Source organism: Ciconia boyciana, chromosome 1 (assembly GCF_034638445.1).
Source record: "Ciconia boyciana chromosome 1, ASM3463844v1, whole genome shotgun sequence".
NCBI classification, from domain to species: domain Eukaryota; kingdom Metazoa; phylum Chordata; class Aves; order Ciconiiformes; family Ciconiidae; genus Ciconia; species Ciconia boyciana.
This window is the reverse complement of record NC_132934.1, coordinates 120658595-120684409: the sequence shown is the minus strand read 5'-3', so window position 1 is coordinate 120684409 and position 25815 is coordinate 120658595. Positions and strand designations below refer to the sequence as shown.

The following is a 25815-nucleotide window of genomic DNA, read 5'->3' as shown; positions in this document are numbered from 1 at the left end:
GTTTTGCAGATCAGCATGACTTGTGGCTTACAGAGCAGGTCTTCTGTATCAGTCCTGTGTGGTGAGTGAGGCAGTGATCACACCCAGTGGTCAGTTTCCAGAAGCCAGGTTGGACAACTTTAAATAAATGCAAGACCTCAGGACACATTTAATAGAGGACACACTCCCCCAACTTTATTTCTAACAAAATGCTTTGTTATCTTTTATCCTTAAAAGGATTGTGAAATAAAAAGTTATTTTATTCAGAGCTAGCTTTGTGGTGAAATAAGTCCACTGCAGAGATGCTTGAATGCTAACACTTCTGTGCAGATACTGTCTATATATCCCAAGGAAATTCTTGTATGATTCACTGTTGGCAGAGACAAGTAGTTGACAGAGACAGTGGTCTTAAATTAGGGTGAGGAGGGGTGTGTCTTTATTATCTCTTCTGCCACCATTAGTAGCAAGCGCTGTAGTTGGAGGTATAGCCATAAAAACTTCCTGAACAAACTTCTTCCTTCAGTCAAAGCCCTAGTTGCAAAATAACTTTGCTAAAAGTCTGCCATGTAGGCAGAAAGACAAACTCAGTTTTTAAGCATCAGTGAGGAGAAAGAGAAAAGGACAGTGGTAAACTTATGGGAAGGCTATATTTTTTGCAGATTGCATTTTACAAGCAGTATGTGTACGCTGAGAACAAGTTAATACAGTACACTTTAGACACTTAGGCTAACAAGACAGTTTTCGTGTCTAAGTCAGCTAAGTAATGCTTTTGTGTTTGTCAGCAACAGGAAAACAAGTTAACTCTGTTGGTCATACTGCACATATTTTTATTACAAAGCACAGCCTTCATATGACCCTGAGATATTATAAGATGTAGATTTGCTGCATTTTGCACAGTTCAGTTTGCTTTGCAAGGGTAGAAGCTGTTAAAACTTCTGCTACCCCTGTACAGAAGGATGCAGACATTTCCTTTTTAAATATTTTGAGTCCTAAGGACAGTATTTGCCTGGGATGCTTCAAGCCACAAATATGATTAATGTGTGAAAAATAAAAATTATTGTCTGCTGCAATCTATTCTCTAGCCAAGATAAAGGGCAAGCAAGGATCCAATGTCATACTGTTTAATTGTTGTGCCTGTATTATTGAATAGGCATTATTAGGCAGAACTTTCTCTTTTTTATTCTGCAAATATGGAAAAAAATACAGAAATATGACTTAATGGGTCCTTCATTCTTCAAATATAAGAAACAAAACATACCAGAATTTAAGTTAAAATAATTATGCTCTGTGCTAACTCTCAGCCCACACTCCCACAGTTCTTGGCCCCACTTGACTTCTTATAGGAGCTGGCTTCTCAAGACCACCTGTAATGGTCCCATGTTGGCCAGCTTCCTTCTAAGTGTGCTTATCCCCAGCGTACCGGCAGGATGCTCATCACGCTCATTCTGCCCAGGCCTCAGGGAAGCAACAGGCAGTGCTACCAGCTGCAGCACAGGCTACCATCCCATCCTATCAGTGTAGGTTTTCCCAGTGGTGCCATAGACGTTGGACATGGTTTGAATCCTAGCAAAGAAGCTAGGGTGGCTTGGCTCCTACCTGGCTGTGGGGGGAGCTGCTTTAGGTGGCTGCTCCAGCACCTGCTGCCTTGGGTTGTAGATGTGTATTGCCAGGGCTTTTAAAAGGGCAAGAGAAAATGAGATTTAGGTGATTTCAGAAAAAAACTCCACCAACCTCTTGTTGCATTCAGGTCAGTACACTACATAAGGAGGAATCAATGGGATTAGATTAAATAAAATTTAGATGGCAGAAAGTGCCTGGAAAAGATTGTTGTGACACAAACCATGCAATGGTTAGCCAGCCTGGGAAACTGTAATCTCAGAACGGGTAAAAAGCAGCACAGAAACAAGGCAGGAGAATGAAGGTTAAGAAGTAGGATTTCCTGGCACAGGAAGGGCTGAGAAAGCATTAGAACTGACAGGGAAAGTAGAGAGAGGTTAAGAGCTGAAGACATATGGAACAACTATATAATTTGGGTGTCAACAAACAGTATGACATCACTCAATTAGAAATACACATATTAAAATCTATTTTGCTTTGTTGATTAGAAAAGTGCAGTCGTTGTTGTTGGGGTTTTGTTGGGGGTGATCTGTTGGTCAGTCATTCACTAATAGGAGCAAACATATTAAACAGGCTTATCCTGCTGTTTCCAACAAAGCAGGTCATTAAATTGTGCATCAATCTTCTGCTTTCTCCATTGGATGCCTGAGACTAACAGAAAGGGTCATGTAAATAGAACTGCACTATAAAAGGATAATAAATGGAGACTGCTCTCCTTCTCGGTGATTTTCCTTTTCAGGACATTGTCAGTTTGTTGTTGTCTTTGTTCCACTCATATTAAGATGTGGAATAAGATGACCTCGCTATCGCTCTCTGATTTCCTGATAGTGAAAGCTAAAAGCAGAATTTGTTTGGGCCACTGTGCACAGAAAGCGTTCAGACGTGAAAGACGTACAAGACTGCCAATGGCCTAAAATGTCATAGGAGTTTTATTGGAGCCTTTTCCACGTCTAACTTAGGAAACATCTTGGTGGCAATCTAATGTGTTTCTTTTTCTCGAAGAGTTGCACATTAGCTCTGCCAATGTTTGGTTTCAGGTGTTGTATACATATTTTGGCCAACTAGATTTCCATTTTTAAACTTCCATATAATAATAGGATTTAGGTTGGAAGGTTCCTCTGGAGGTCACCTAGTCCAACCCCCTTCTCAAAGCAAGTTTAATTACATCAAGTTTCTCACAGACATGTCTAGTGAAGTCCTGAACACTTCCATGCATGGAGAGCCCACAGTCCCTCTGGGCCCCAGTTCCAGTATTTGACCATGGTCTCATGGTAATGTTTTTTCCCCCCAGTTGATCAGAATTTCCCATGTCGAAACTTTTCCCACTGTGCAGCTTCAAAAAGAGCTTGACTCCATCTTCTATGTATCATCTGATGAAGTATATGTAGATGACAATAAAGCCTCTCCTGAGCCTTCTCTTCTTCAGGCTGACAGACATAGCTGGCTCAGCCTGTCCTTTTATGTATGTGCTGTGCTCCAGCCTCCTGACCATCGCCTGACAGCCTTGTCCTGTACTTGCTCCAGCATGTCCATGGGTTTTTCTGTACTGGAGAGCCCAAGACTGGATAGAGTACTTAGATGCAGTCTCATAAGTGCAGAGCAGAGGGGAAGGATCACCTCCCTGCACCTGCTGGCTACAGTCTTACAAATGTAGAGTTGATAATACCAGACCTGCTTTTCTGCAGAGCTGCTGCTTGGACAGTCGGCCCTCAGGCGATACTAGTGCATGGGGTTATTCTATCCAAGATACGGGACTTTGTATTTGCTCTTTTTGAACTTCATGAGACTCCGGGCACCCCATTTTTCCTAACTGCCTAGGTCCCCCTTGTCGTAGTTTAGCCCCAGTCGGCAACCAAGCACCACACAGCCACTCGCTCACCTTGCCCCCCCCGGTGGAATGGGGGAAAGGATCTGAAGAGCAAAAGTAAGAAAACTTGTGGGTTGAGACAACAAGACTTTAATAACTGAAATAAAATAAAATAAAATAATAATAATCAAAAATTGTAATAAAAAGGAAAACAAGAGAGCGAGAGAGGAACAAAACTCAAAAAAAACCAAGCGATGCAACCACTCACCACTCACCAACCGACGTCCAGCCAGTCCCTGAGCAGCAATTGCTGCCCCCCGGCCAACTCCCCCCAGTTTCTATACTGAGCATGATGTCATATGGTATGGAATAGCCCTTTGGCCAGCTTGGGTCAGCTGTCCTGGCTTTGCCCCCTCCCAGCTTCTTGTGCACCTGGCAGAGCATGGGAAGCTGAAAAGTCCTTGACCAGTGTAAGCACTACTTAGCAACAACTGAAACATCAGTGTGTTATCAACATTATTCTCATCCTAAATCCAAAACATGGCACTATAGCAGCTACTAGAAAGAAAATTAACTCTATCCCAGCCAAAACCAGGAGACCCCTGAACAACAGACCTGCTCTCCAGCATGTAAACTATTACACCCAATTTCAGGCCATTCACAAGCTTGGTGACAGTGCACTCCTGTTCTGTCTCTCAGGTCATTAATGAAGACATGAAACAGTATTGGTCCCAGAAAATGATCCCCGAGGGATACTATTATACTATTATTGGCTTGCAGCTGAACTTTGCACCACTGATCACAAGTCTGAGCCCAGCAGTGCAGACAATTTTCCATCCATTTTATTGTTCACTTATTCAGCCCATATTTCACCAATCTGGTGATAACAAGATTGTGGAAGACTGGGTCAAGGGCTTTGCTAAAGCTGAGGTAAACAACATCCACCACCCTCCCCTTGTCCACAATGCCAGTCACCTTGTCATAGAAAGCAATCGGGTTGGTCAAGCATGATTTACCTTTGGTAAATCCATGTCAATTGTTCCTTCCTCTCCTTCATCTGTTTAAAAATGGCATCTAGTAGGATTTGCTCAATAACCATCTCATATTATTGAGACTAGGTTGGCCAGCCTGTAGGTACCTAGATCCTCCTTCTTGCCCTTTTTGAAGATGTGTGGCATTTGGCTTTTTCCAGTGATCAGAAGCCTCCCCTGATTGTCATCGCCTTTCAAATACAACCAAGAGTAGCCTCACAATGACATCAGCCACCTCCTTCAGCACCCTCAGATGTATCCTATCTAGTACAATGGATTTCTGCATGTCTAGTTAAGTGATTCTTGAGTGCTCCCTAATTCAGTCTCCCTCTACTGTGAGTAGAGCTTCACTCCCAAATACTCTTCAAGAAGGATCAGAGACCTGGAGGCCTGAGAGCAAACCTTATCAGTGAAAACTGAGGCAAAAAAGGCATTGAGTACATTAGCTCTTTCCAAATTCCTTTTCACGAAATACCCAGCCTCATTGAGCAATGGGCCCAAACTTCCCATAGCCTTCTTTTGCTGCTGATGTACTTAAAGAAACCCTTCTTGCTTTCGTCCTCCACAAAAAAAAATTGTGTTTGAGTTCAGTCAGGATCTACATGTTCATCCATGCTGGCCTCCTCTCACGCTTGCTCAACTTTCCATACATTGCAAAGACCATTCTTGTGCTCTGAGGAGGTTGTCCTTGAAGATTAGCCAGCTGTCCTGATCTCCTTTGCTCTTCGGCACAGTTTCCCTTGGCATCACTCCTCTCAGGATCTTGAACTCCAGTCTTATGGTCACAACAGCCAAAGTTGTCATAGACCTTCACAGTTTCAGCCAGTTTTTCCTTGTTTGTGGGCAACATGTTCAACAGAGCATTTCCACTAGTCAGTTCATTGATCACTTCCATCAAGAAATGGTCTTCAGAACTCTCCAGAAATCTCCTAGGTTTCTTGCTTCCAGTCTTATTGCACTTCCAGCAGTTGTCAATGTGGTAAAAGTCACCCATGAGTACCAAGATGTGCACTTGTGAGGCTTTCTTTAGCTGCTTAAAGACAGCTTCATCTGCCTCCTCCTCTTGATGAGGAGGTCTGTAGCAGACACCTACTACAACACTATGAGTACTGGTCTGTCCTCTCATCCTTACCGACAAGCTCTCTACTGGCTTGTCACCTGCTTGTCACATGCATTCAAGAAACTCCCTTACACAAAGCGCAAGCCCTCCTTCATACATTCCTACGCATCTTTCTTGAAGAGACTGCATCCCTCCATTGCAAAACACCAGTCATGAGTGCTGTCCTACCACGACACCACAATCCCGATGAGGCAGTAGCTCTGCAATTACACACAGGCTTCCAGTTACTGTTCTCTAAGCTACGTGCATTGGTGTACAGGCATTTGAGATGGATCCTAAGTTGTGCTGCTCTTACAGGGGAAAAGTGAGATCCTTTTCTATAATGTTGTCTCCTAGACACATCTGCTTTGCCCCTTTGTGCCCTTGCTTCTCTATTATGATAGCTCTCCCCAACCACACTTAGTTTAAAGCTCTCATCACTAGGTTAGTGAGCCTTTTTGCAAAGATGCTCTTGCTGCACTTTGCCAGATATATCCCATCTCTGCTCAGTAGCTCTCATTCCTCAAGGTCCTGCAGTCATAGAAGACAAAGCCTTGCTAGACCAACCCTGCAATGTCAATTGACTCACTTCTGCTTGAGCCTTCTCCCTCATCAGAAGGTTTGAGGAGACATCACCTGGGCCCTCCTGCTCTTCACTCTCATCTCCTGAACTCTGTTGTGACTCTTGATGTGGTTCACATTGCCCCTGCCAGTGTTGGTGCCCACATGGAAAAGCAGCAAGGGAAAATAGTCCAAGGGCTGGATGAGCCTTGGCAATATCTCTACATGTCTCAGATCTTAAAGCCTGCCAAGCAAAAAGTTCCCAAGATATTAGATCAGGTTGGCAGATTGGCGCCCCCTGCAGGAGGGAGCCTCCAGTAACTATCAATCACATGCCTTTTTCCTTTTGTGCAGACACTAGGTTAAGGCTCAGATGGCTCTGATGAATCCTCTGATGGGTCTTGTTCATCTCACCAGTGCCCAGGGCATTATACGTATTCTCAATTTGCAGATCTGCAAGTGGAGCAGGACTCTTTTTCCTGTTGTCAGAAGTCACAACGTCCAGCCTTCTAATATCCTGACTGCCACCTTCCACTACCTGTTTGAGCATGTTCTCCTGCTGTCCTTCCTTCTGTGTGTTGTGTGACTCAGGTTCTCATCACCACATGCAGTCTTGAGCAGAGTTGCTGGGCCTCTCTGCATACCTTCTGTGATTACTGATGTGGCAATGGCTCTACCAGTCAGCAGCGTTCTGGCTTCTGCCACTCCCAAATGGGTCCCTTCTTGTAAGACTATGAGCCCACTCAAGCTTTCCCTATCCAAGCACTCATCAGTTAGCTTGTGAGCACTGTTATTGCCACATGCTCCTGCTGCCCACACCACCCCCACAGCAAAGGGAAGTGTGGCACAGGTGTCTGCCGCTCTGGGGGGATGTTTTCACTGATGCAGCATGTTCCTATCTAACCAGAGTGGACTGGCTTCTCCATAGTTGACAATGTTCTCCATCTTGCAAAGGTGTGTATATCTGTTTAGCTCTATGGGTGTGTGCAGTGTATGGGTTCTCCATCAGAAAAGCTGCATTACCCAAACTGTAATCATTACTGCTTTCTTCTGAAAAGCTATCTGTACTGCACGAAGTTATTTCTGCATTCTCTTGGGCATGACGTTCAATAAACATGTTGTTAATACCAAACCCATAACTTTTCAGCATGTTACAGGAGGGATTGTGATTCTTAAATGTGAATTCCCTTGCCTTTGATTAAATGCTTCATATCCATCTTTGTTTTCTGAGAGCTCAGTAGTCATATCTCTGACAGAGTTTTGAAGCTCTTTCTGTTTGACACCAGAGCTCTTACTGTACAGTATGAAGTGAATTTCCATGGAGCACTGGTACCTCTGTGAAGCTGCTCCCCAAAGCCTCTGAACCAAACTGTGATCAACTCCACAGTAAAACTTTATTTGAGGAAGACTTCAGGTTGTATTTCATTTTTGAGTACCCACAAGTACCCAAAGACTGGCAAATATGACAAGAAGCTTGCAAAGCATCCAGGTACAAATTTAAAAGCCTACTTTTCTGATAAGAAGAACCAGTTTAGTCTCTGGTCTTGAATCCTGGCAATAGTTTTGAAATGTTAGTTGATCAAACTGTTGCTAGTTGTGGGATTCTGCTAAGAGATACGATTTCTCCCTTAAACCCACCTAGACTGAGGTCCCAAATGACCAGAAGCCTAAGGACTGGAAGGAGAAGAAATTCCAGAGCAAGATGCTGTTGAACCAGATGAATGGAGTGAGAATGTTGCTGCAAAGATCCCAGATGATGCTGTCATGATAAGAGTATTAGCTGGATTAGCTGGATGACAAACCAGAACACGTAGCAGACCCCAGTGCTGAAACAGGGGTGATGAATAGGAGTTATCTCATAGTGCAAGCCCTACAGTCAGCCCCAAGTACCTGGCAGTGACCTGTGTCTGAAAGAATCTTTGAAATCTGTAGTCTACAATTCTGGACTTCTCCAAAAGATTTAGAAAGATACAAAAGCTGAAAGCCCAGCAAAGACTCATCTTGGCCTGGAAATATTTCTGTGAAACAGTTGGAAGATGGGGGAGATGACAGATGTGAAGTAATGATGGAGAAGAAGGAAAGGATCTTCTATTTGGCTAAAATCCAAGTCAATTTACTTGAAACTGACCAGCATCTGGGACTCTTTGGGGCAGACGGTTACTGATCTTTTTGGTATACTTATTTTTCCGTGAGAAACATACTCTTAAGCCTGTTAGACTCTTATATTTGTTTCATTTTTTGGTTTTGGTTTAAACCCACTAAGAGAAAAAAAACTTACATGGTTTAACTGCTGTCAAATTAAACAACAGGGTATGATGTCTGCACAAGACACCGTTTCCAGGTACATTCTGTCTGCTCAGTCCTGTGACAGGATAACCAGCAGCAGCAGCAGCAGTAGTAGCGACTAGACTATTCATCTGTTTCTCGCATCTATATGCACCTTTTTCTGTCAATATGTAGAGCGCCATATTGAGGGAAAAAACTATAGTCAGATTCTCCAGTGAGGGTGTGTTACAGTGGGGTTTTTTCTGTTCAGTAGAAAAAGTGACATGAATCAGACTCTTTCTCCAGGTTTCCTTCCTCTCTTCTACAAATGCATAGACTGCAGCCTCCCAATTCTGGTCACATAGTTTTCAAAAGGTCTCAGTGAAAAACACTTAGGCCAAATATCTTGGTTTCTTATGAAGTCCTATATGTTTGAGATACATTCCCCAATACAAACACATGCAGAATCTTCCAGAAAACACCTGGAGGATATTCTTCGCAATGCATTACTGATATCCTATCAAAAGCATGTACAGGAGACTCTGGGGGTTGCCCTGTGAAAGAAGCGAGTCATCTCTGCTCTATCTCTGTAACTTGTAGACTCAAGGTGAGATTCAGTTCACCTGACTTCAGGCATCTTGAAGAGAGGTACCTATGCTGATTCTGGGGTCACTGAGGCTTTCCTTTCATTAAAGGAAAGAAGCTAGATGTCTGTGAGAAGCTGGATTAATCTTCTTTCGAAAGCTTCCCTTCTCTTTGTTTACTCTAGAGAAAGTATACATGGTTATCTTAAACCAGATGATATGCATCTTAAACTAGATGATATGAAAGTATGTACAATTATCTTAAACTAGATCTTTAAAGAACCAGAATTACCTGACATAAATTCCCAGCATCCAGGTATTTTCCACACAATTCTTTCAGGCAGACACAAGTCTTGTCTTGATTTTGCATAGGATCTGTCCAAATTCTAACTCAATGTGAGGCATCTTTGCATCATACTTTCTGACCCCCGGTTTCTCTCTAGTTTAAAGACTTGAACAAAAGGCATGGAAGAAAGAGCAAAAGCAATTATAAGCTGGAAGTGATTTGTTGTTACACACTGTAGAGGCTTCAGTGATTAAAGGGATGCTGAAAGTCTCTTTAAAAGAGGGGAGAGGTAGCTCGCAGAAGTTGGCTACATAGATAAAGTTACTGTTGAACGGAAGCTTATTTAGAGTCAGCAGAATCTGTAAGGTTGAATTTAAAATATATATTCATTGATTTGTGTACTACAAGCAGTATTTATTGCTGTGTCTATACAGTACTTTATACAGCATGAAGATATTTATGTTTATTAATTCTTGGCCTTTATATGGCAAAGAACTAGTGTATAATTTTTGCGTTATTTTGAAAACTTATTTTGAATTGTATTTTTAAAAAGTCTTTTTTAATATACCACATGTCCTGTTTACAGCTTTTTCATAGTTATTTCACAGCTTCGTTACCAGCTCCCAAACATAGTACATTCATCCTTTTAATTGCTTTGTCAACTTTACATTTTTGTCATAGAGCAGACCTCAGGAGAGATGTGGCAGAGTTAAATAAATTAAGTCTGATGATGTGCTGTTTTCTACGATTTTTAAAAGGTCTCCTTGCAAAGCCCTACTAAAACAAATTTGTTATTGATTTTTTCATAAAACTCTGGTCTTGTCTCACTACCTAGTCTCGCATACAGGTGTATCAATGTAGTCTAACAATAAGTCCTTGGTGTCAGTTGCAGTGTATTTCAGCAGGTTTGAATTGATCCCATTCCCTTCTGTATCATATAGGGGACAGAGCACTTGGGACCAGATGGTGTCATACAATTTGTGAGTTGACTGAAATGCTCCGAACAAACCTGGTGATTTCTTGAGGCCACCAAAGGAGGCAGCAGAACTCCTGGCAGTGCAGAAGGTGGTCTCCTGACCTTCCTGTGGTCACTAGCCTCTGACACCACATGCTGCTTCCCTGATCATGAGCCCCAGGAGGCTGATGGACTCTGTGAGTTGCTGCAAAGGGGAAAGCAGGTGGTATACCTTGGTGGCTCCCAAGCAACAGACTCCTTGACTACATGGGCTACCTGGAAGTCCAGGCAGCAGGGTGTCTTCCAGGCGTAATTCCTGGAAATGGGTTTGCAAGATTTTCCTGAAGGTGGGAAGGCAGGGAGCTGCTTTTGTTGTTTCCAAAATTTCCATCTTGCACTTTCTAACATTTCAGTTCTGCATTTAAGGAAAAAAAAAAAAACCACATAAAATTTTGTATGGAAGCTGTATTCTGTTTTGTGCACAGCTTCTGTTTACAACAGTTATCTTCAATAATGCTGAGTTAAAAACAGATGCCATGTTTCAAAACATGAGCCAAAATAGCAAGACCTGAACAGAAGCTGTTATATGACCAAAGTGGTATCCAGAGACTTACTGAAAACTGTGGTCCAGGATTGGTGGTTATTTGCAGATCTGACAGTCTGTCCATCTGTGAAAGGAAGCAAGGCAAAAGCCAGCAGGCCTGGAGAAAAGTACTAGTCCATAACCTCAGGCACAGTTTCACATCTTTAGGGAGTTCACTGAAAGGGCACATCAGTGGTCTGTCTACTCTGTTCAGTAATGCAGGACTTGAAGTTCATTCTCTATAAATGCAGTAATGTATTGATTTCATATTAATCCAATTTGCTTCCAGGTAGAAACAACTTCTTGTAGCCCCCATTACTTGATAACTTGTCAATCTGAGAGACTCTAAAACGTCATTTCCAGGAGCAATGAAGGCCTGAGATACAGAAGGGTAAACAATTCTGTGATGCTATTGTGCAAAAGGATGGATATCTTTGTGTTTTGACCTTGTAGAACTAAAAACTTACTTTAATTACTGATGAGACTCAGAGCTTGTAGGCCTCATCTGTACTGCTGGTTAAACAAGGGCCAAGGAGCAGCACCTGACCCCAAGAGTATGTGACATGGACTGATGTCTGTCTACACTGCTTAGCACTAGCCCCTCTAAAGCAGATTTGTTTTGAAGAGAGCTATTTAGAGTAGTACAAAACTGAGCTAGAGATCGAGTTAAAAAGCAGTGTGGATCTTTGGGGTGGAGTCCTCAACACACTCCCTGGCTCTCTCCCATTTAGCAGTGGAGATAAGCCCAGAGGATGCGTGTTTATTGAGAGAAACCTAGCTAGGCAAACATGGTTTCACTGAGACAGCTCAGGCTAGATACAAAACTGATTGCTGTTCTGTGGAAGGCTATGAAACCAGTGGTTTGTTGTTGTGGGCAGGAGGGAGCAGCATAAGTATCTCTCCTGAGTCCACTTTTGTTCAGTGGCTCCATTAGTGACCTGGATAATGAAATAGCGAGAGTGCCTATTAAATTTGCAGGAGATATAAGGCTGGGATGGATTGCAAGTACACTGGAGACAGAAGTAGAATTCAGACAGATCTTGATGAACTGGGAAATTGGTCTGGAAAAAGTTAGATAAAATTTAGTATGGGTAAGTGCAAGAAAATGGGTATTATGAATAACCAACTACAAAAGTACTGGGCAGAGAGCAATTGGCTAGATTCTTCAGAAGAGGATTTTGAGGTTATTGTGCATCCCAAGATGAACATTAGCTACCTTTATAATCCTGTTGTGAAAAGCCAAATGCCATACCCTGGGATTGTTGAATACAAGTTTGGAAACTACTCAAGAAGGCTATGGATCAACGCTAGAGAGTCCGAAGAATAACAGCAGATATTACTTGAGAAACTTAGAAAAAATGTGATTTTGGGGTAATGTTGAAAGCATCGGGGTTATTAAGTTGTAAAAAGATAAGGGTACTGGTGGGGAAAGGAATGATAAAACTTCATGTAGATTAAAGACTGGTGCAAAAATGAAGGTAATAATCTATTCTCCATGTTCCTAATAGACTGGAACAGACGCTATGGGCTTAAACTGCAGCAGGAAACTCAAGCTAGACTTCAAGAAAGTTTTCTAATAGTAAGATTAGTTAAGCAATGGAATAGGTCTTGCAGCCTAGGGAGTTCCAAAAGTTCAATTTATGTAAGTCTTCAAAATCAGGTTGGACAAACATCTGTCTGAAATTGTGCAGATATAGTTAAACCTGGTTTAAAGAAGAAGGATAGACTTGGGTGAACTCTCAGGGTCCTTCCAGCTCTGTTTTTAGATGATGCTATGGCCATATTTTATACCTAAATTTATAGTGAAAACACACGTACCACTCTAGGTAGTATATATATGTATTTTTAATTTTGAGGATGACGCAGCCAATATACAGGTAGCCAACTTGTATGTGCTCTTACTTCACAACACATACCACAAACCTGGGATGTTTCTTGCTTTTCACTCTTGCCCGCAGTCTCCATATGGCTTTCTCAGTTCACCTCCAAGTTTCCTCACAACTTTCAGAGAACAAGGAGATAGAGGTCTTCAGTGCACCTATCTTACATCAGAAGTTGCGTAGATGCAGTTGTAGGCAAGGTGCAGGCTTGCTTTGACTGAATAATCTTCTAGTGCACAGTAAATGCTACCTGTTACCTTACCTCCCTGCTTGGGAATCTTCCTGATTGCTTGGAAAACTGTTACAAATGTATTTTTCTTCTGAAGCGCCCTTTTGAAGTTTTCCCAGGCTGGGTTAAAAAATGCAACAAACAAACAAACAAACAAAACAAAAAAACAGCCAAAGGGTTCCAAATTTATGCACATTACCTATCTAATTGCTTTCTAAAGGAGTCAGAAATGCCAGGAGATGGCATACTGCTTCAAAGCGTACAAAGCAATGTACATCAATAGAGCTCAAGTTGCATCAGAGGAAAATGATGCTCCCTGCAGTAGCTATTCCTCAGCATCTCTTGCTGCTGCCTGGTTTGGGAACTATATTGACTGTGCCCTGATAAAGGACTTTGATTTCACTTTATTCTTCACAGCCCTTGCTGGCTTTTTAGAGACTTGGCCCTGTCTGTGCTTCTTAGACAGTGAGATAAAGACAGAAGAAAAATTAACCCATCGTCTATAAGATGAATTAAAAAAAAAAGTAGTTAGAAAAAAAAAATCCCTTGAGCAAGCATGTTACTGCTTTTGGGGTAAAACAGCAGTATATGTTTCATACTGGTACATGCAAAGACCAATATGTGACAAGGTGACATTCCTTTAAAATATTTCTTATTTCAATTGTTTAATCTTCTCTTTGCTGACAAAGCTCCCTTTTTTCTTCTTGTGTAATGAAAGTCTCTGGCATGTTAGTCTAATTGAAATGACAGGCAAAAGTTAAAAGTAAAACTGATTTTTTGTCACTGGAGCATCCCCAAGTGTTTAAAAGGGAATGTTAGCTGAGGAAACAGAAGGTGTATGTTAACCAGTTGGAAACCAAAATATTTGGCTATAACATTTTGTTTTAAGAAAATAAGAATCATTTATTTAGTGAAGATATGTTTACCAGTCTCAATTAATAAATAAATTCCATGAATAATTGAATTTATATTTGGAATAGCCACAGTTGCAAATGTGTGAATGATGCTGGTTCTCTATGGGCGAAAGAAAGGAATTGAAGACAAGGCGTTTTAAAAAGCATTAGGGAAGCTAATTCTGTGATTATTCCATCTTTGGAGTTCCAGGGGGATAGAACTCCTAAGTTTTGAGACAATTTTGCCTGCTCTTCTAGCTGACCACATCGCAATCAGGGGAATTTTGGAGGGTTGTTTGTTTTTTCAGTTTTGTCTTTAACTTCGGTCCCCAGAGCAAGAGCACTTAGTGCCAGTGCTATAGCTTCAAGGCTGAGGTTTTCCTTTTCTGCTTAGCCATTCACCTTATCTCAAACATAAAATCTCAAACCAGATTTCTCTGAGCTGTTTTTAGCAATTGTATACAGGGTGTATGTCTGTCTGACTGTCCTAGTCTCTGTCATTACAGAGGGGAGCAGAACAGCGAGGCATTTCAAGCAGGAGATCTGAAGTATTAGGAGTGGCTTCCAAAGGCAGCCATATGTCCCTTTCATCAACCATGAGAGTCATGGAAAAAAACAGCATAAATTTAACCAGACTGATTCTTGCTGGAATGAAAGTTTAGCAATAAGGAAGTGTGTAATGGTTAGCTCTTCCTAAATGCTGTATCCATGTCCCATGTTAATAGGTGGTTTAGAAGTAGCCTGTGCTAGATAGCTGCATTAATGAGTGGAGCCTAAGTGCCAGAGACAGCCTAGCCTGTTTGACTTTCAAATTAACCCTAGGAAATGCTGCCTCATGAATATTAAAATTCAGCCTCCTGTGCCATGATCAATACATTAATTTTTATGTATGACCTCACAAAGATCCAGCCTGTCAAGCTATGGGCATTTGCCCAATATTCTTGTGTAAATGTCAGGACAGATGGTTCTCAAAACCTGCTGTAATATTTCACATAATAATAGAAGTGTCTGCCTGCACTGACCTCTTCATATCAGAAGTGGAAACCTAGGCAAATGCATGCTAAATGGGATAAACTGACTTGGCATTTTGACAGGAACAATGAGATTGGCTAGAAAGTACAACAAGGTCCCTATTTGGGCTTGTGTTGAGCCTAGATAACTGTTAGCTGGAGCAAACCAGTCTCCCTGGAAAAGTTAGTCTCCATGGAGGAAACAGGATGTATTCTTGTAGAAGCAAATAGAGGCACATATTTGTATAAAAGCCAGGGAGTTAAGTATTTTAGTTAACAAGCACATTAACTTCAGATACCTTCAGAGCAGACAACTATACCTGCGCTAGTTATTTGGACACTTCCATAGTTGGTGGGGAAACATAGGTATGTCAAGGGTGTGATTCATCCCACTGCAATGTATGTGTCTCAAATAGGCCAGAAGAACCTTGCCTTAGAAGTGACCTTTTCTTTGCATGGTCTCTGAAGGGAGTCAAGGTGACTGGCTTAGATACAGATCTCTTCACTCTAGATTTCAAAAGTGAGATGAGATGAACTCCCCTCTTCCCCTGGCTATAGGAGATGCCAGCTCAAGAATAGACAAATACAATGACCCATTCAGTAGCTGAAACTGGCTGCCAGTTCACACTGGAGAGGGGTTTAATGATACCTCAGAAACATCCTGTATTTATTTGGCATTCACTTTGAAGGACTACATATTCCAATGATTTCAGGTCAACCTGCCTTTTGAAATGCTAATCAGATGAAATTGGCCTTTACCACCAGCAGATATTTGTATATCAAAGAGATTCCTTGCACACCTTCTGTCAGTCTGAATCAAGTTTAAATTACACCGATGCATTATTTTTAATGCTGATTCCTAGTAAAATAATCTTTTCTACATCATTAACATTCTAATTATTTTTAGCCTAGTGTTAGTTAGCCATTAACATGCTCAGTATTGCACAGGGAAGTGAGTCTTTATTGTTCATTCTAATGGTTCATTACCCCTCTATTTTTACGTACAAGAATCACAAAGCCTGTGTCAGAAGTAAAACTGACTACGCTGAACATTGTAATTGTGCTCAGGGCTGATGAGGTTTCCCTTCTCCTCCACCACCAAGCAGCTGAGCTTCCTGTGGAGGTGGTACTGAGGTGCACAAAGCCCACGTTCCCTGAAGGAATCTATATATTCCTCTGCATCTTTCCTCGCCCAGGTCACTTCAAGCAGACTGCAGAACATTTTACCGATAAGCAAGTACTGCTTAGCAGCTGGTCAGCTTCGCTGCAGCCCACAGCCAAGACACTTGAGTGACAGTGCAAGAATAGACTGAACTGGCATTTCTTCCGGTGCTTGTCCTTCCCTCCTAATGTGGCTAAATAGCTGAGATGACCTTCTGCTGGGAATCTTTGAATGGAAGTAATTTAGTGATTAAACAAAACTAGACTCAGGGGAAGTTTGAACACTCTATTATAGAATACAGTTTTATTTCTTGATTCACTCCATTACTGAAGGAATAAGCCACCAAAACCAAGGGATAAAGAACACCAGCACAGTGGTTCTAGGTGACCAAAGACATATCTCGAGTAGTAAATGCCAGATTTCACAGCAGATGCAGGACTGAATCTGTTGGGAAAGTTTTTGTGTAAAACAAAATTGGTTTGTCAGAACTATCGATGGTAGAAATTCGTCAAATATATTCACTTAAATTGTTTATCCAACCCCATAAAAATAAACAGACACATAAAAGTCCTAATCTGAATAACAACAATTTGTAAACAAAATATAGGCCCAAATTCACTGAATATAAATTGATTGCAACAGGTTATTGTGTCTGCTCTGTTTATTGGCATGTGCCATCTGTTTGGAGCAATTGATACTCATTCAGAGTACCCTGAAGTAACAGGCTTTGTAGCACTCAGCTTAGCAGACTTTCTCCTTATACTTTTTTTTTAGTCTGGAAACATTTGTCTCTCCCACCACAGGTAATCAGCGAGTTTGAAGCCTCTCCCGACTCATTTTCCTACAGAATTCCCAACCTGAGCCGGAATCGCCAGTACAGCGTCTGGGTGGTAGCAGTGACTGCTGCGGGAAGAGGCAACAGCAGCGAGATTATCACTGTGGAACCACTAGCTAAAGGTATGGTGGCAGTACTTTTTAAAGCAATCCAGAACTTTACGATACTAATTACAGTTATAATTGCCACGTGGCTTCTTTATGCCTCATTGCTTACTGAGAGTGGGATTTGTCAGGAGTAACTTCAGTTCTCTCCAAAAGTTAGGTGACACTCTCAGCTAATTGCCCAAGCTTTTGCTGTAGTCAGCAGAGAGAGAATGGCATGCTCTTCTACGGGGTAATTCATCCCACCTACCTTAGAAGGAAATAAATTGCTTTTTGGAGCAATTTTTATCTTCTTTTGTTGGGTACAGAGGGTTTGCAGATGATCCCCCTCCCCTTCTGAATGTGTCTCTCTTTTTTTTCTTGCCATACAAGATAACTTCTTTATCATTCTCCTCCTCACTAATATCTCTTGTGTACTCCACAAGTACTATTTTCTGTATAAAATGGTCTGATTAACATATCTAAACTCTGAACCATTGTTCTCAACTTGCATTAGCTTTGAAGTTTGCTGCTTCTATTTCAGATATGAAGAAGGGATAATGTGCCTCAAATCCTACATATTTTTTCCCAGCTGTATTAGTTGTTCCATTAAAAGATATTGCTTGGGCCCATGAATTCTGCCTTACCAGTACTGTGAGACGTGATGCTTTCAACGCTGTAGCACCTTAGCTTGGAAATAGAGACCTAATGTTTTAGACAGCAAGGTGAGAAGAGTCTCATCAGTACTCAATCTCTACACGGGGTCTTCAGATTGATTTTTTTTTTTTCCACTCAAATTGGTAACATCACAGAATGTGCCAATATGAACAGTGTATTGCACAGGTCCCTAGAGTTGCAATGGTAGATGCATTTAATTGACTTTACAGTTTTACAAGCCTGCTAATTCTTCAGTCATGTGGCTAATGATGTAGTTATGTAAGTGTCTAGGGCTTTACGATGACAGGTACTTTCTAAAAAAGGTTTGCAGAACTTCAGCCAAATGCCATCAACATGAAAGCACTTTCTGCATGGAAGACCATATCACCATAGGGAAGCTTGCTGTTCCTACCTACCTAGGTGGTAGATAACCACTTTGATGATGGTAGATTAGCTATCAGAGCTATTGTCATGGATGGCAGTGATGGTGTTTGGAGGGTACTATTTCAACACATGACATTGCTTCCTCATACATAGAAGTTGCAAACAGCATTCCTCAGGCTTGTGATGGGAACTTGCATGTCTTTTCTTTGTCCCTTCTCTAAGCTAAAGTTTTTATCATATGAGATGGATATTTTTCAACATTACTGTGAGAAACCTGTAGTAACTACTATATTACTACTGTAGATCACAATGGGAGATTTAACACTGTAAATGTGGGGAGGGTCTAGCAAGGTAAAGAGGCCTAAGTTGGAACAAGCAGGGAAATGTTTGCTCCCCATACCATTGCTTACAGTTTTTTTCTGTCAACTGAGAAAAGTCACCTTTACTTTCTGCTTCTTTCTGGCATTTTTTGTACAGTCTTTCACAACTTTTCTGTTACTAGCTACACAGTGTTAGAGGAGTGACCTGAAGGATGGCTGAAAGGCTATGAAAAGTCTGAAGGATCTGAAAAGTCTGAGGCTTTTCCATTGTTGAATTTCTTGTAGGATAGCTGCATACTGCATTTCGAACATCGGTGAGACCAAAGTTGAGATCTTAAAAGGTGGATGAGGAGTGTAAAGGATATTTGTAAAGGAAGACTGTGAAAAGCACCTCAGGAAAACAGGACAAAGGTTTCAGTGTGGTCCTCCTTTTAGGCCAGCTGTCACCTGTGGGTGATGAAAAAAAAAGGAAACAAAAATAAAATATAAACATTGATGTTTGAATAAGAGCAAAACCAATTAGACAACAATATGGTGCAATACTAATAGATTGAGGATGTGGGCAAACCCAGGACTGTGCAGGGACCCCTGCACGTAATACACTAGAAGTTCTCTTCTCTATCTCCTATGCATTTAAAAAAGTGGGAAGTGTTCAGATAAGATGAACGCAGAACAATGCAGAGTTTGCAGGTACCAAGATGCATAACCTCTAGCTATGAGGAAATGTAGTATGCAATTTTCCTCAGTTACAAACTGACCCACATGTACCTAAACTGAACAAGCTTACCAGAAACTGGAATTAATTCTGCTTCTCCAAAACTTATTTAATATGATCCATGATGCCAAATAAGTGAACTTAAAAATAGCTTGTATGAAAACACAAGGGAAAACACTTTAAGGAAAAATAATTAATTACTTCAATATAGACAAGTCAGTGTGAACAAGATTTTATTCTGAAGGACAGCAGAATGCATCCAGTCAACGTCAGAGCTAGTAGTGATACTCCAAGTCTGCATTAGATGGTGCTCAGCACAAACCTCTCTTACTTGCACTTAGGACTGAAAAAGTGACAAATAATCCATTTGTGGAGGTTGTGATAGACACTAGGAATACTGATAAGTAGCAATTTTATGAACTTTGGATGTAGCCAGGTTAAAAATTATTGTATCATGTACGAGACTTCCCGTATGAATGCATCACCAGGCCTTTTAGAGAGCTGGGAGAAAGTGGTGATCAGTGATAAGGGCAGTGGACACACACATGATGAAGGATGGGTAGAGTTAATAGCCTTGAAGACCTTTCTACTCCCAGTACATCTGAAGCAAGTAACACATCACAGGGTTAGAAGCAGTTATAACCTGATTTTTTCACAAGTCCCCAGTGCAAGAACATCCTACGGGCCATTATTGTGAAGTTATTTGCTTCTTTTTTTTCTCCACTTATTTCGCAGTAACTGTCCAAGTAATGATACCATCATGACAGCTAATGAGAGTTAACTTTGAATTGAATTACGGCAACTTAAATATAACCCTCTTGAGAACACCTTTGAGAACAATGAGAATGTCTAGATAGGGGTTTGATGTGAAATGGATAGTCCAATTTAAATGAAAGCTTAATTCAAGTTAACATTTCTTTCTTCAGTGTCTCCGTTTCTCGGAACAGGTTGTTATTCTCTGTAATTAACTGACAAAAATAAGCAAAAAAACCCAACAAACAGAAAATATTAATGGCAATGAAAGTTCAGTCTCCATGTAAGCAGGCCATGCCCCCCTCCTCCTCAAATTAAGTTTCATTGCTGACTTGAAAGCTGTGGGTTTAGCCTATCAACTATGTCTAAAAGACAGAAAACCTTGAATGCACCTAGTTGCTCTTATTTCCTGACCATGACTGGTGGAGGATGACATTTGCCAGCAATGTGACGATAACAGATCTAGACCCATGGCAATCTGATCCTCTGGGGAGAACTCTCTGACTTTAATGTTGAGTTTCCCTTGTTCCTGTAGTCTACCTGAGCACTCAAGTTGAACAGATTTGACTCCTAGTCTATGTTGCTTTGTGTGTTTAATGTTTTTAAACAACATGTGGGGCTGACATTATACTACACACATCCGGTTGGTCTGTTTCTTTAATGGTTCATCATACTGGAATACACAGGATATTCTTCTGTGAGAAAGTAAATGAAAGAAACTCCTGACCCAGGGTATTCACTGATGCCTCTTGTATTTGGATTAAGCTGAGCTGCACTGAACTATCATGGCTTTTGTTCAGTTTCCCTGTACAGTTTGGCTTTAAAATTCGGTTGTGTCCTCTAGGAAAAAAAAAAAGAAAACTGTGTTACAACCTCTTGCAAAGAATTTCTGCCCATTTCTTATTCTATGACAGCAAGTGTACGTAATAGGATTCATAATTTAAACAAACAAATGCAGAAAACCACATTAGCGTAAGAGAGTGCACTGTTCTGTGAATGCACCTCTTTATCTTCAATTAATGATTGGGTAATTTGTAAAAAATAGGAACAGACACAGTCCTAATCCAGTGCCATGCCATCTAAGGCTGGTGAGTAGTTGGTAAGCATTTGGGTAGCTTCAATAACGAAGAGGTAAGCCCTGCAACTGAATTGCCTACATGCTGCATAAAGCTCCCTTGGCTCAAAAGGCAGAGGTCTGTGAGATTTAAGGTATTTTAACCTCATGAATGCCTGTTAGCGTTTCAAACATATTGCTTTCAGATTAATTTCCCTGGGCATTTATTTTGTTTCTAGTTTTCTTTTTTGTGTGTACCTGTTAGCAGTCTCAGAACATTATTAGAAGTTAAGCTATAAAGAAAATTGGAGTTAAGAATTTTCATGCTGTTTTACCATCTCTTTTAAAAGCACTCAGTACGTGAGAGGAATAAGATAATGCATAGAAAGCTATTGGTACTTTCACAAAAATAGTGTGGTATGCTTTTGTAATGTGCACTTCTTAGTTATGGTCTGTGATCTTACACTGGCTTATGCTTCTGTGAAGTTTGTGTTACTTCTGCACATCACTGTAAAATGAGACACACAGGATATTGAAAACGAGGAGCTACAACATAAATGTTGTGCTCTGGAGATCAGGTATCCAACCTATGACTTAAGGAAGAATTCAGTGTTGAAATAACTATTAAAAATAAAGAGGTATCACAAAAAGTTTGGTAACAGTGGTGCTGTGTCTTGCTGAAGGTTTCAGCAGGATTCCTGCATTACACATGCTTTGTCGTAAAGTAACTGGCAGCAGTTGGAAATAGCTGGATATTTCAAGAAACACTGGAGAGGTGGGAAAGCCAGGGAGAAAAGGGTTAATAGCTCATTTTAAATGAGTTTTCAGTCTTCGTGTTACAGAGGGAATTTTGCATGGAACAGGAATTCAAGTTTCTAACCACCATTGCTCAGAATGCACTGCAGCTACTAGGATGCTGTCATCCAGATGCTTACACATGTGTTTTGTAGGTAGTCACAGCTGACAGCATCTCCTGCTGCTTTTTAAAGATGGCATGAGTGCCATTAGGCACCTCCTGCAACAAAAACCCAGCACCACTGAAGACAAACGAGCCTTCTAACACTAGCTTCAATGGAGTCAGCATTTCACACCATGTCTCTGGGTAGACTGAGCATTTTTCTGTTTCAGTTAGCTTGGTTAATTAGCCCATGGCTTGTGGCAGTATAGGCCTGTGTAAATCTCTTCTAGAAGATATGGCCTTAGGAGTGCCACAGTGAAAAACAAGGCTGTATCATTAGACTTACTAACTGATCAGTGTCTTTGTGTCATTCTGGTGTACCACCTCCTCAGGGCAGCACACACCGCAGCACCCTCCTACTGGGGCTAACCATCAGAGCTGCCAGAAGGAGGGTGCCAGGGGTCTTCAGCTGCTGTTTAGGCAGGACGGGACATCTCGATGCTTGGCTCTTAGGAAAGTAGCGTCATCCCATTACCAAACCTTGACTTTGTTAATTACCCTAAATCTTTAAAACTTCTTATGTTTTCAGTTAAAATTTTGACCACAGAAAAATCTCTCAAGCTTTGTCTTCCACAACACTTGAGGAGAACATAGGCAACACAGTCCAGACTGATAGTATAATCTGTGAAATCTTTTTTTTAATTAACATCTCAAGTCCCACTGCAGCCTACTCAAGGCCTGTTCTTTATGCCTGATTTTTTTTTAATATATATTATTTGTAGAGAATAAAAACCTGTTGAGATTAAATGTCCTAGTTATATTTGATGCTGGCTCTCATTTTCCTGTTTTTCTAATTGGTACAAAATGGATTATTACGTATAAGTTCTAATCAGTGTGCATGACTGAAATAGATCAGGATTTAAAAATACAGTATTTAGCATATCTGTATTCAGTATGTGCCTTTGAAATGTATGTTTAAAGGCGAACGAGAAGTCTGTTTCTATCAAGGGTCACTCTTGGGTAATGACATACAATGAAACTCTAACACAACTCTAGTGTTCCTGTACATTATACACTGAAACTACAGCAGTGATATTTTTGGTGATATATTTAGATGATATGAGAGCTGACACAAATTAAACTGACTTAAGAGTTTGTTCATATTTGTGGACTTCAGTCTCTTTGCAATATACTCACACGATCATACATGAAGGTTTATTTTGCTTAATACCATAGCTGTTGTAACAGTGATGTATCAATAATTTAGCTTTGGTAAGATACCTGTCTACTGTGGACACTTCCTGCTGGAAGTTTGAAGAGAAGCATCCTTTGGACATAATTTTCATCCATAATTTCTACTATGAAATATATAAAAATCAGTAAAGATGATCTTGCTCTTTTTCTTCAGAGGGCCTCTTCCAATGACATTTGCCAGCAACATTTGCCTCATGTCTCTTCTAGTTACTTGTCTTCCAGATACTAAAACGATAAAACTCATGCTTGAATAAATAGCTGATATTACGAGTTAAAAGACATTAGTTTCCTAAAAAGCACAGCTTGAAACAGATTGGCTTGGTTTTTCACATTTAACTCTGGATGTCTGTGTTTCCCTTCCAAGGACTGTATGAATGAACACCTCATTTCAGTCTTTTTTGCTCTCTCTTGCTCAGCTCCTGCCAGGATTTTGACATTCAGCGGCACAGTGACAACTCCCTGGATGAAAGACATTGTCCTCCCTTGCAAAGCCGTTGGAGACCCAGCTCCGACAGTCAAATGGATGAAGGATAGGTAACCAGCAACTAAATGTATAGCTCAAATAAAGCCCATTTGCTTAAAATCCTGAGGGCTGCAATGTGGGTGATCCTGAATGACTGTGTCAGGAAGAAGAAGGACCATTTGCAGGGACTGCACACAGTCACAGTAAATGAGGAGTTCAGAAGTTCCTTGAACTAAACCTAATGGGCTGTGGTGATTAAAAAGTATCAAAAGGGAGGAAAAGTTACGAAGAAGGGTAAAGGTAAACATTCAAAATGTAAAACCTAGGAGTCTTTTCTGTTTTAACTTCAGGCACACAGAATAGTTTTAGTCTGAGAAAGCAAAATGTCTGATGCATTGAATCGTCCTGTGGAGTGCAGTGTATGTGTCTTGCACATATCTTGTTTTCCATTATTCTGTTTTGATCTTTAGTTTCACAGAGTCACTTGGAAATACACATGGACAGTAATTTTCATCCAAGCACTGTGTAAGCAGTGATACTGCAGTGCTATGAAACCATCTTGTGCATTGATACAAATAGCTATTATTTTATATGGATGGACTTGGTAGCCAGGAACCACCTTATACTCTTATTTTGGCACTTTTACAAAATAGCAGATAGTTAAGGAAGGAGTGAGTTCCCATTTGCACGCAAATGGGGGCCAGGATATGTGTGTTCTTTAAGCAAATGGCAGGTGTTTCCCAACAGAAAAAAATCCTTTGCTGTCTTTATTAAAGGGGAAACCCCGCCTTTTTCTTTCTTTCCATTCTTAGTTGGTTCAAAAAAAAATCCAATTCTGAGTAATTTTGATTGTAACTTCTTTAATGTATGCACTTTGTTTCCTGTGAGGTAGTAACGGGACACCCAGTCTAGTGATGATTGATGGGCGAAGAAGCATCTTTAGCAATGGCAGCTTTGTCATCCGTACTGTGAAAGCAGAAGATTCCGGATACTACAGCTGTGTGGCCAGTAACAACTGGGGATCAGATGAAATAATTTTGAATTTGCAGGTACAAGGTAAGACTATTGGATCTATCTCATAATTGTTATCACAGCTATTAACTGCTATGTGCTGGTAATGCATAGGTATGTCTGTTTGCAGGTATATGTAATAAAATATTAGTATTAATGTGTATTAATACAAATTTTATTCTTCCAAATGAATAAATAAAATATTATGCAGGTCATTCTGACTCAGCCATCAGCATTTTATGATATAGTAAATGTTTTGCTTTTGATGGAATGTTTCCCTCACTTGCAGTTAACTCTGTACATAAGCTTTTGTAGGGTTGACAACTGAGTGTTTGTATTCAGTTATTTTCTAGTTCTTCACACAGAAAATATCAACTTATGCCTTCTGCTCACAAATATTGCATATATAATTTAATTATTGCAAATTCAGAAAGAGCTGAAGGCTTTGTCTTTAGCTTCTGAAAAGCTATTAACAGAAACTTGCCTCTGTACTGAGACCTCGGACAAAAACTTAATTATGCAAGAGCAGAATTTTACTGATGGTGAATATGAGGAAGCGTTTAAAATAAAATATCAGTACAACTTAAACTAGCACAGATTACCAGCTACTTTTTATATGCATGTTGAAATGAATATAATGTATCCATTATGGTATTGATATGTGTAAAAAAAATGACAATATAGGAATACACATTAACAGTAATGTGGAACTGAGCATGTGTATTCACATACCAAGAATTCACTACCCAGGAGATTTCCTTACTCACTTACACTAAAGCAGATCCTAAGAGTGCTTCAATTGGCTGCAAATTGTTGTAGCAAAGGGAAGCAAATAACCAAGTTAGGAATATGGGCCATGCTGTGGCCAGTCACTCTCCTGTCCCTCAATATGCAACCTAAATTTCTAGTGCAAACATAAGAGAACACAGAAGGAAATTGTTTCAACTGCAATGCAACTCTCCCTGCATAAACCAGTCCACTAAGCCTTGAAAGAAATGCCATAGTGTATATTAACTTACCTACAATCCAATAGAGCCTAAAGATGCTCTTCTGCAATGTTTGAAGCATGACCACAACAGGAATTAGGGAGAGAAAACACTACCAAATGGAAACCTCATATTTATATTTCACTAAGTACTTTCATAATTGCATATCCTTGCTGTTATTGAACTGCACTAACTAAAAGCAAGTGATTATTACTTCCCTGAGGGACAGAGAAAGACTGGTATTTGATATGTGGGACCACCATCTTTTGTAGGTAGGGTGAACCTGTGATGAAAGGTTTTACAATAAATCTTTCACAGTCTAGTGTGTGCAGTGTCTCTCCATGGATTCAGCCAGGTCAGTCAGAATAATGGAACAAACCCATCTCACGTAGGGAATTTTCCTTTAGAATATAAACTGTCTTTTTTGTTTTCTCGAGCACTGTTTAGCCCTGCGACAGCAG

At 40.6% G+C, this 25815-nt stretch overlaps 1 protein-coding gene across 1 annotated transcript in view; it reads left to right on the top strand.

Annotated features, from left to right (window-relative positions):
* The window catches only part of DSCAM (DS cell adhesion molecule), a 408129-nt gene that overhangs the window by 328188 nt on the left and 54126 nt on the right, over positions 1–25815 (top strand). The window contains exons 21-23 of the mRNA XM_072852157.1: positions 16745–16898; positions 23311–23428; positions 24250–24413. Of these exons, the coding sequence (XP_072708258.1) occupies positions 16745–16898; positions 23311–23428; positions 24250–24413 (436 nt within the window). The remainder of the gene's footprint in view (positions 1–16744; positions 16899–23310; positions 23429–24249; positions 24414–25815) is intronic.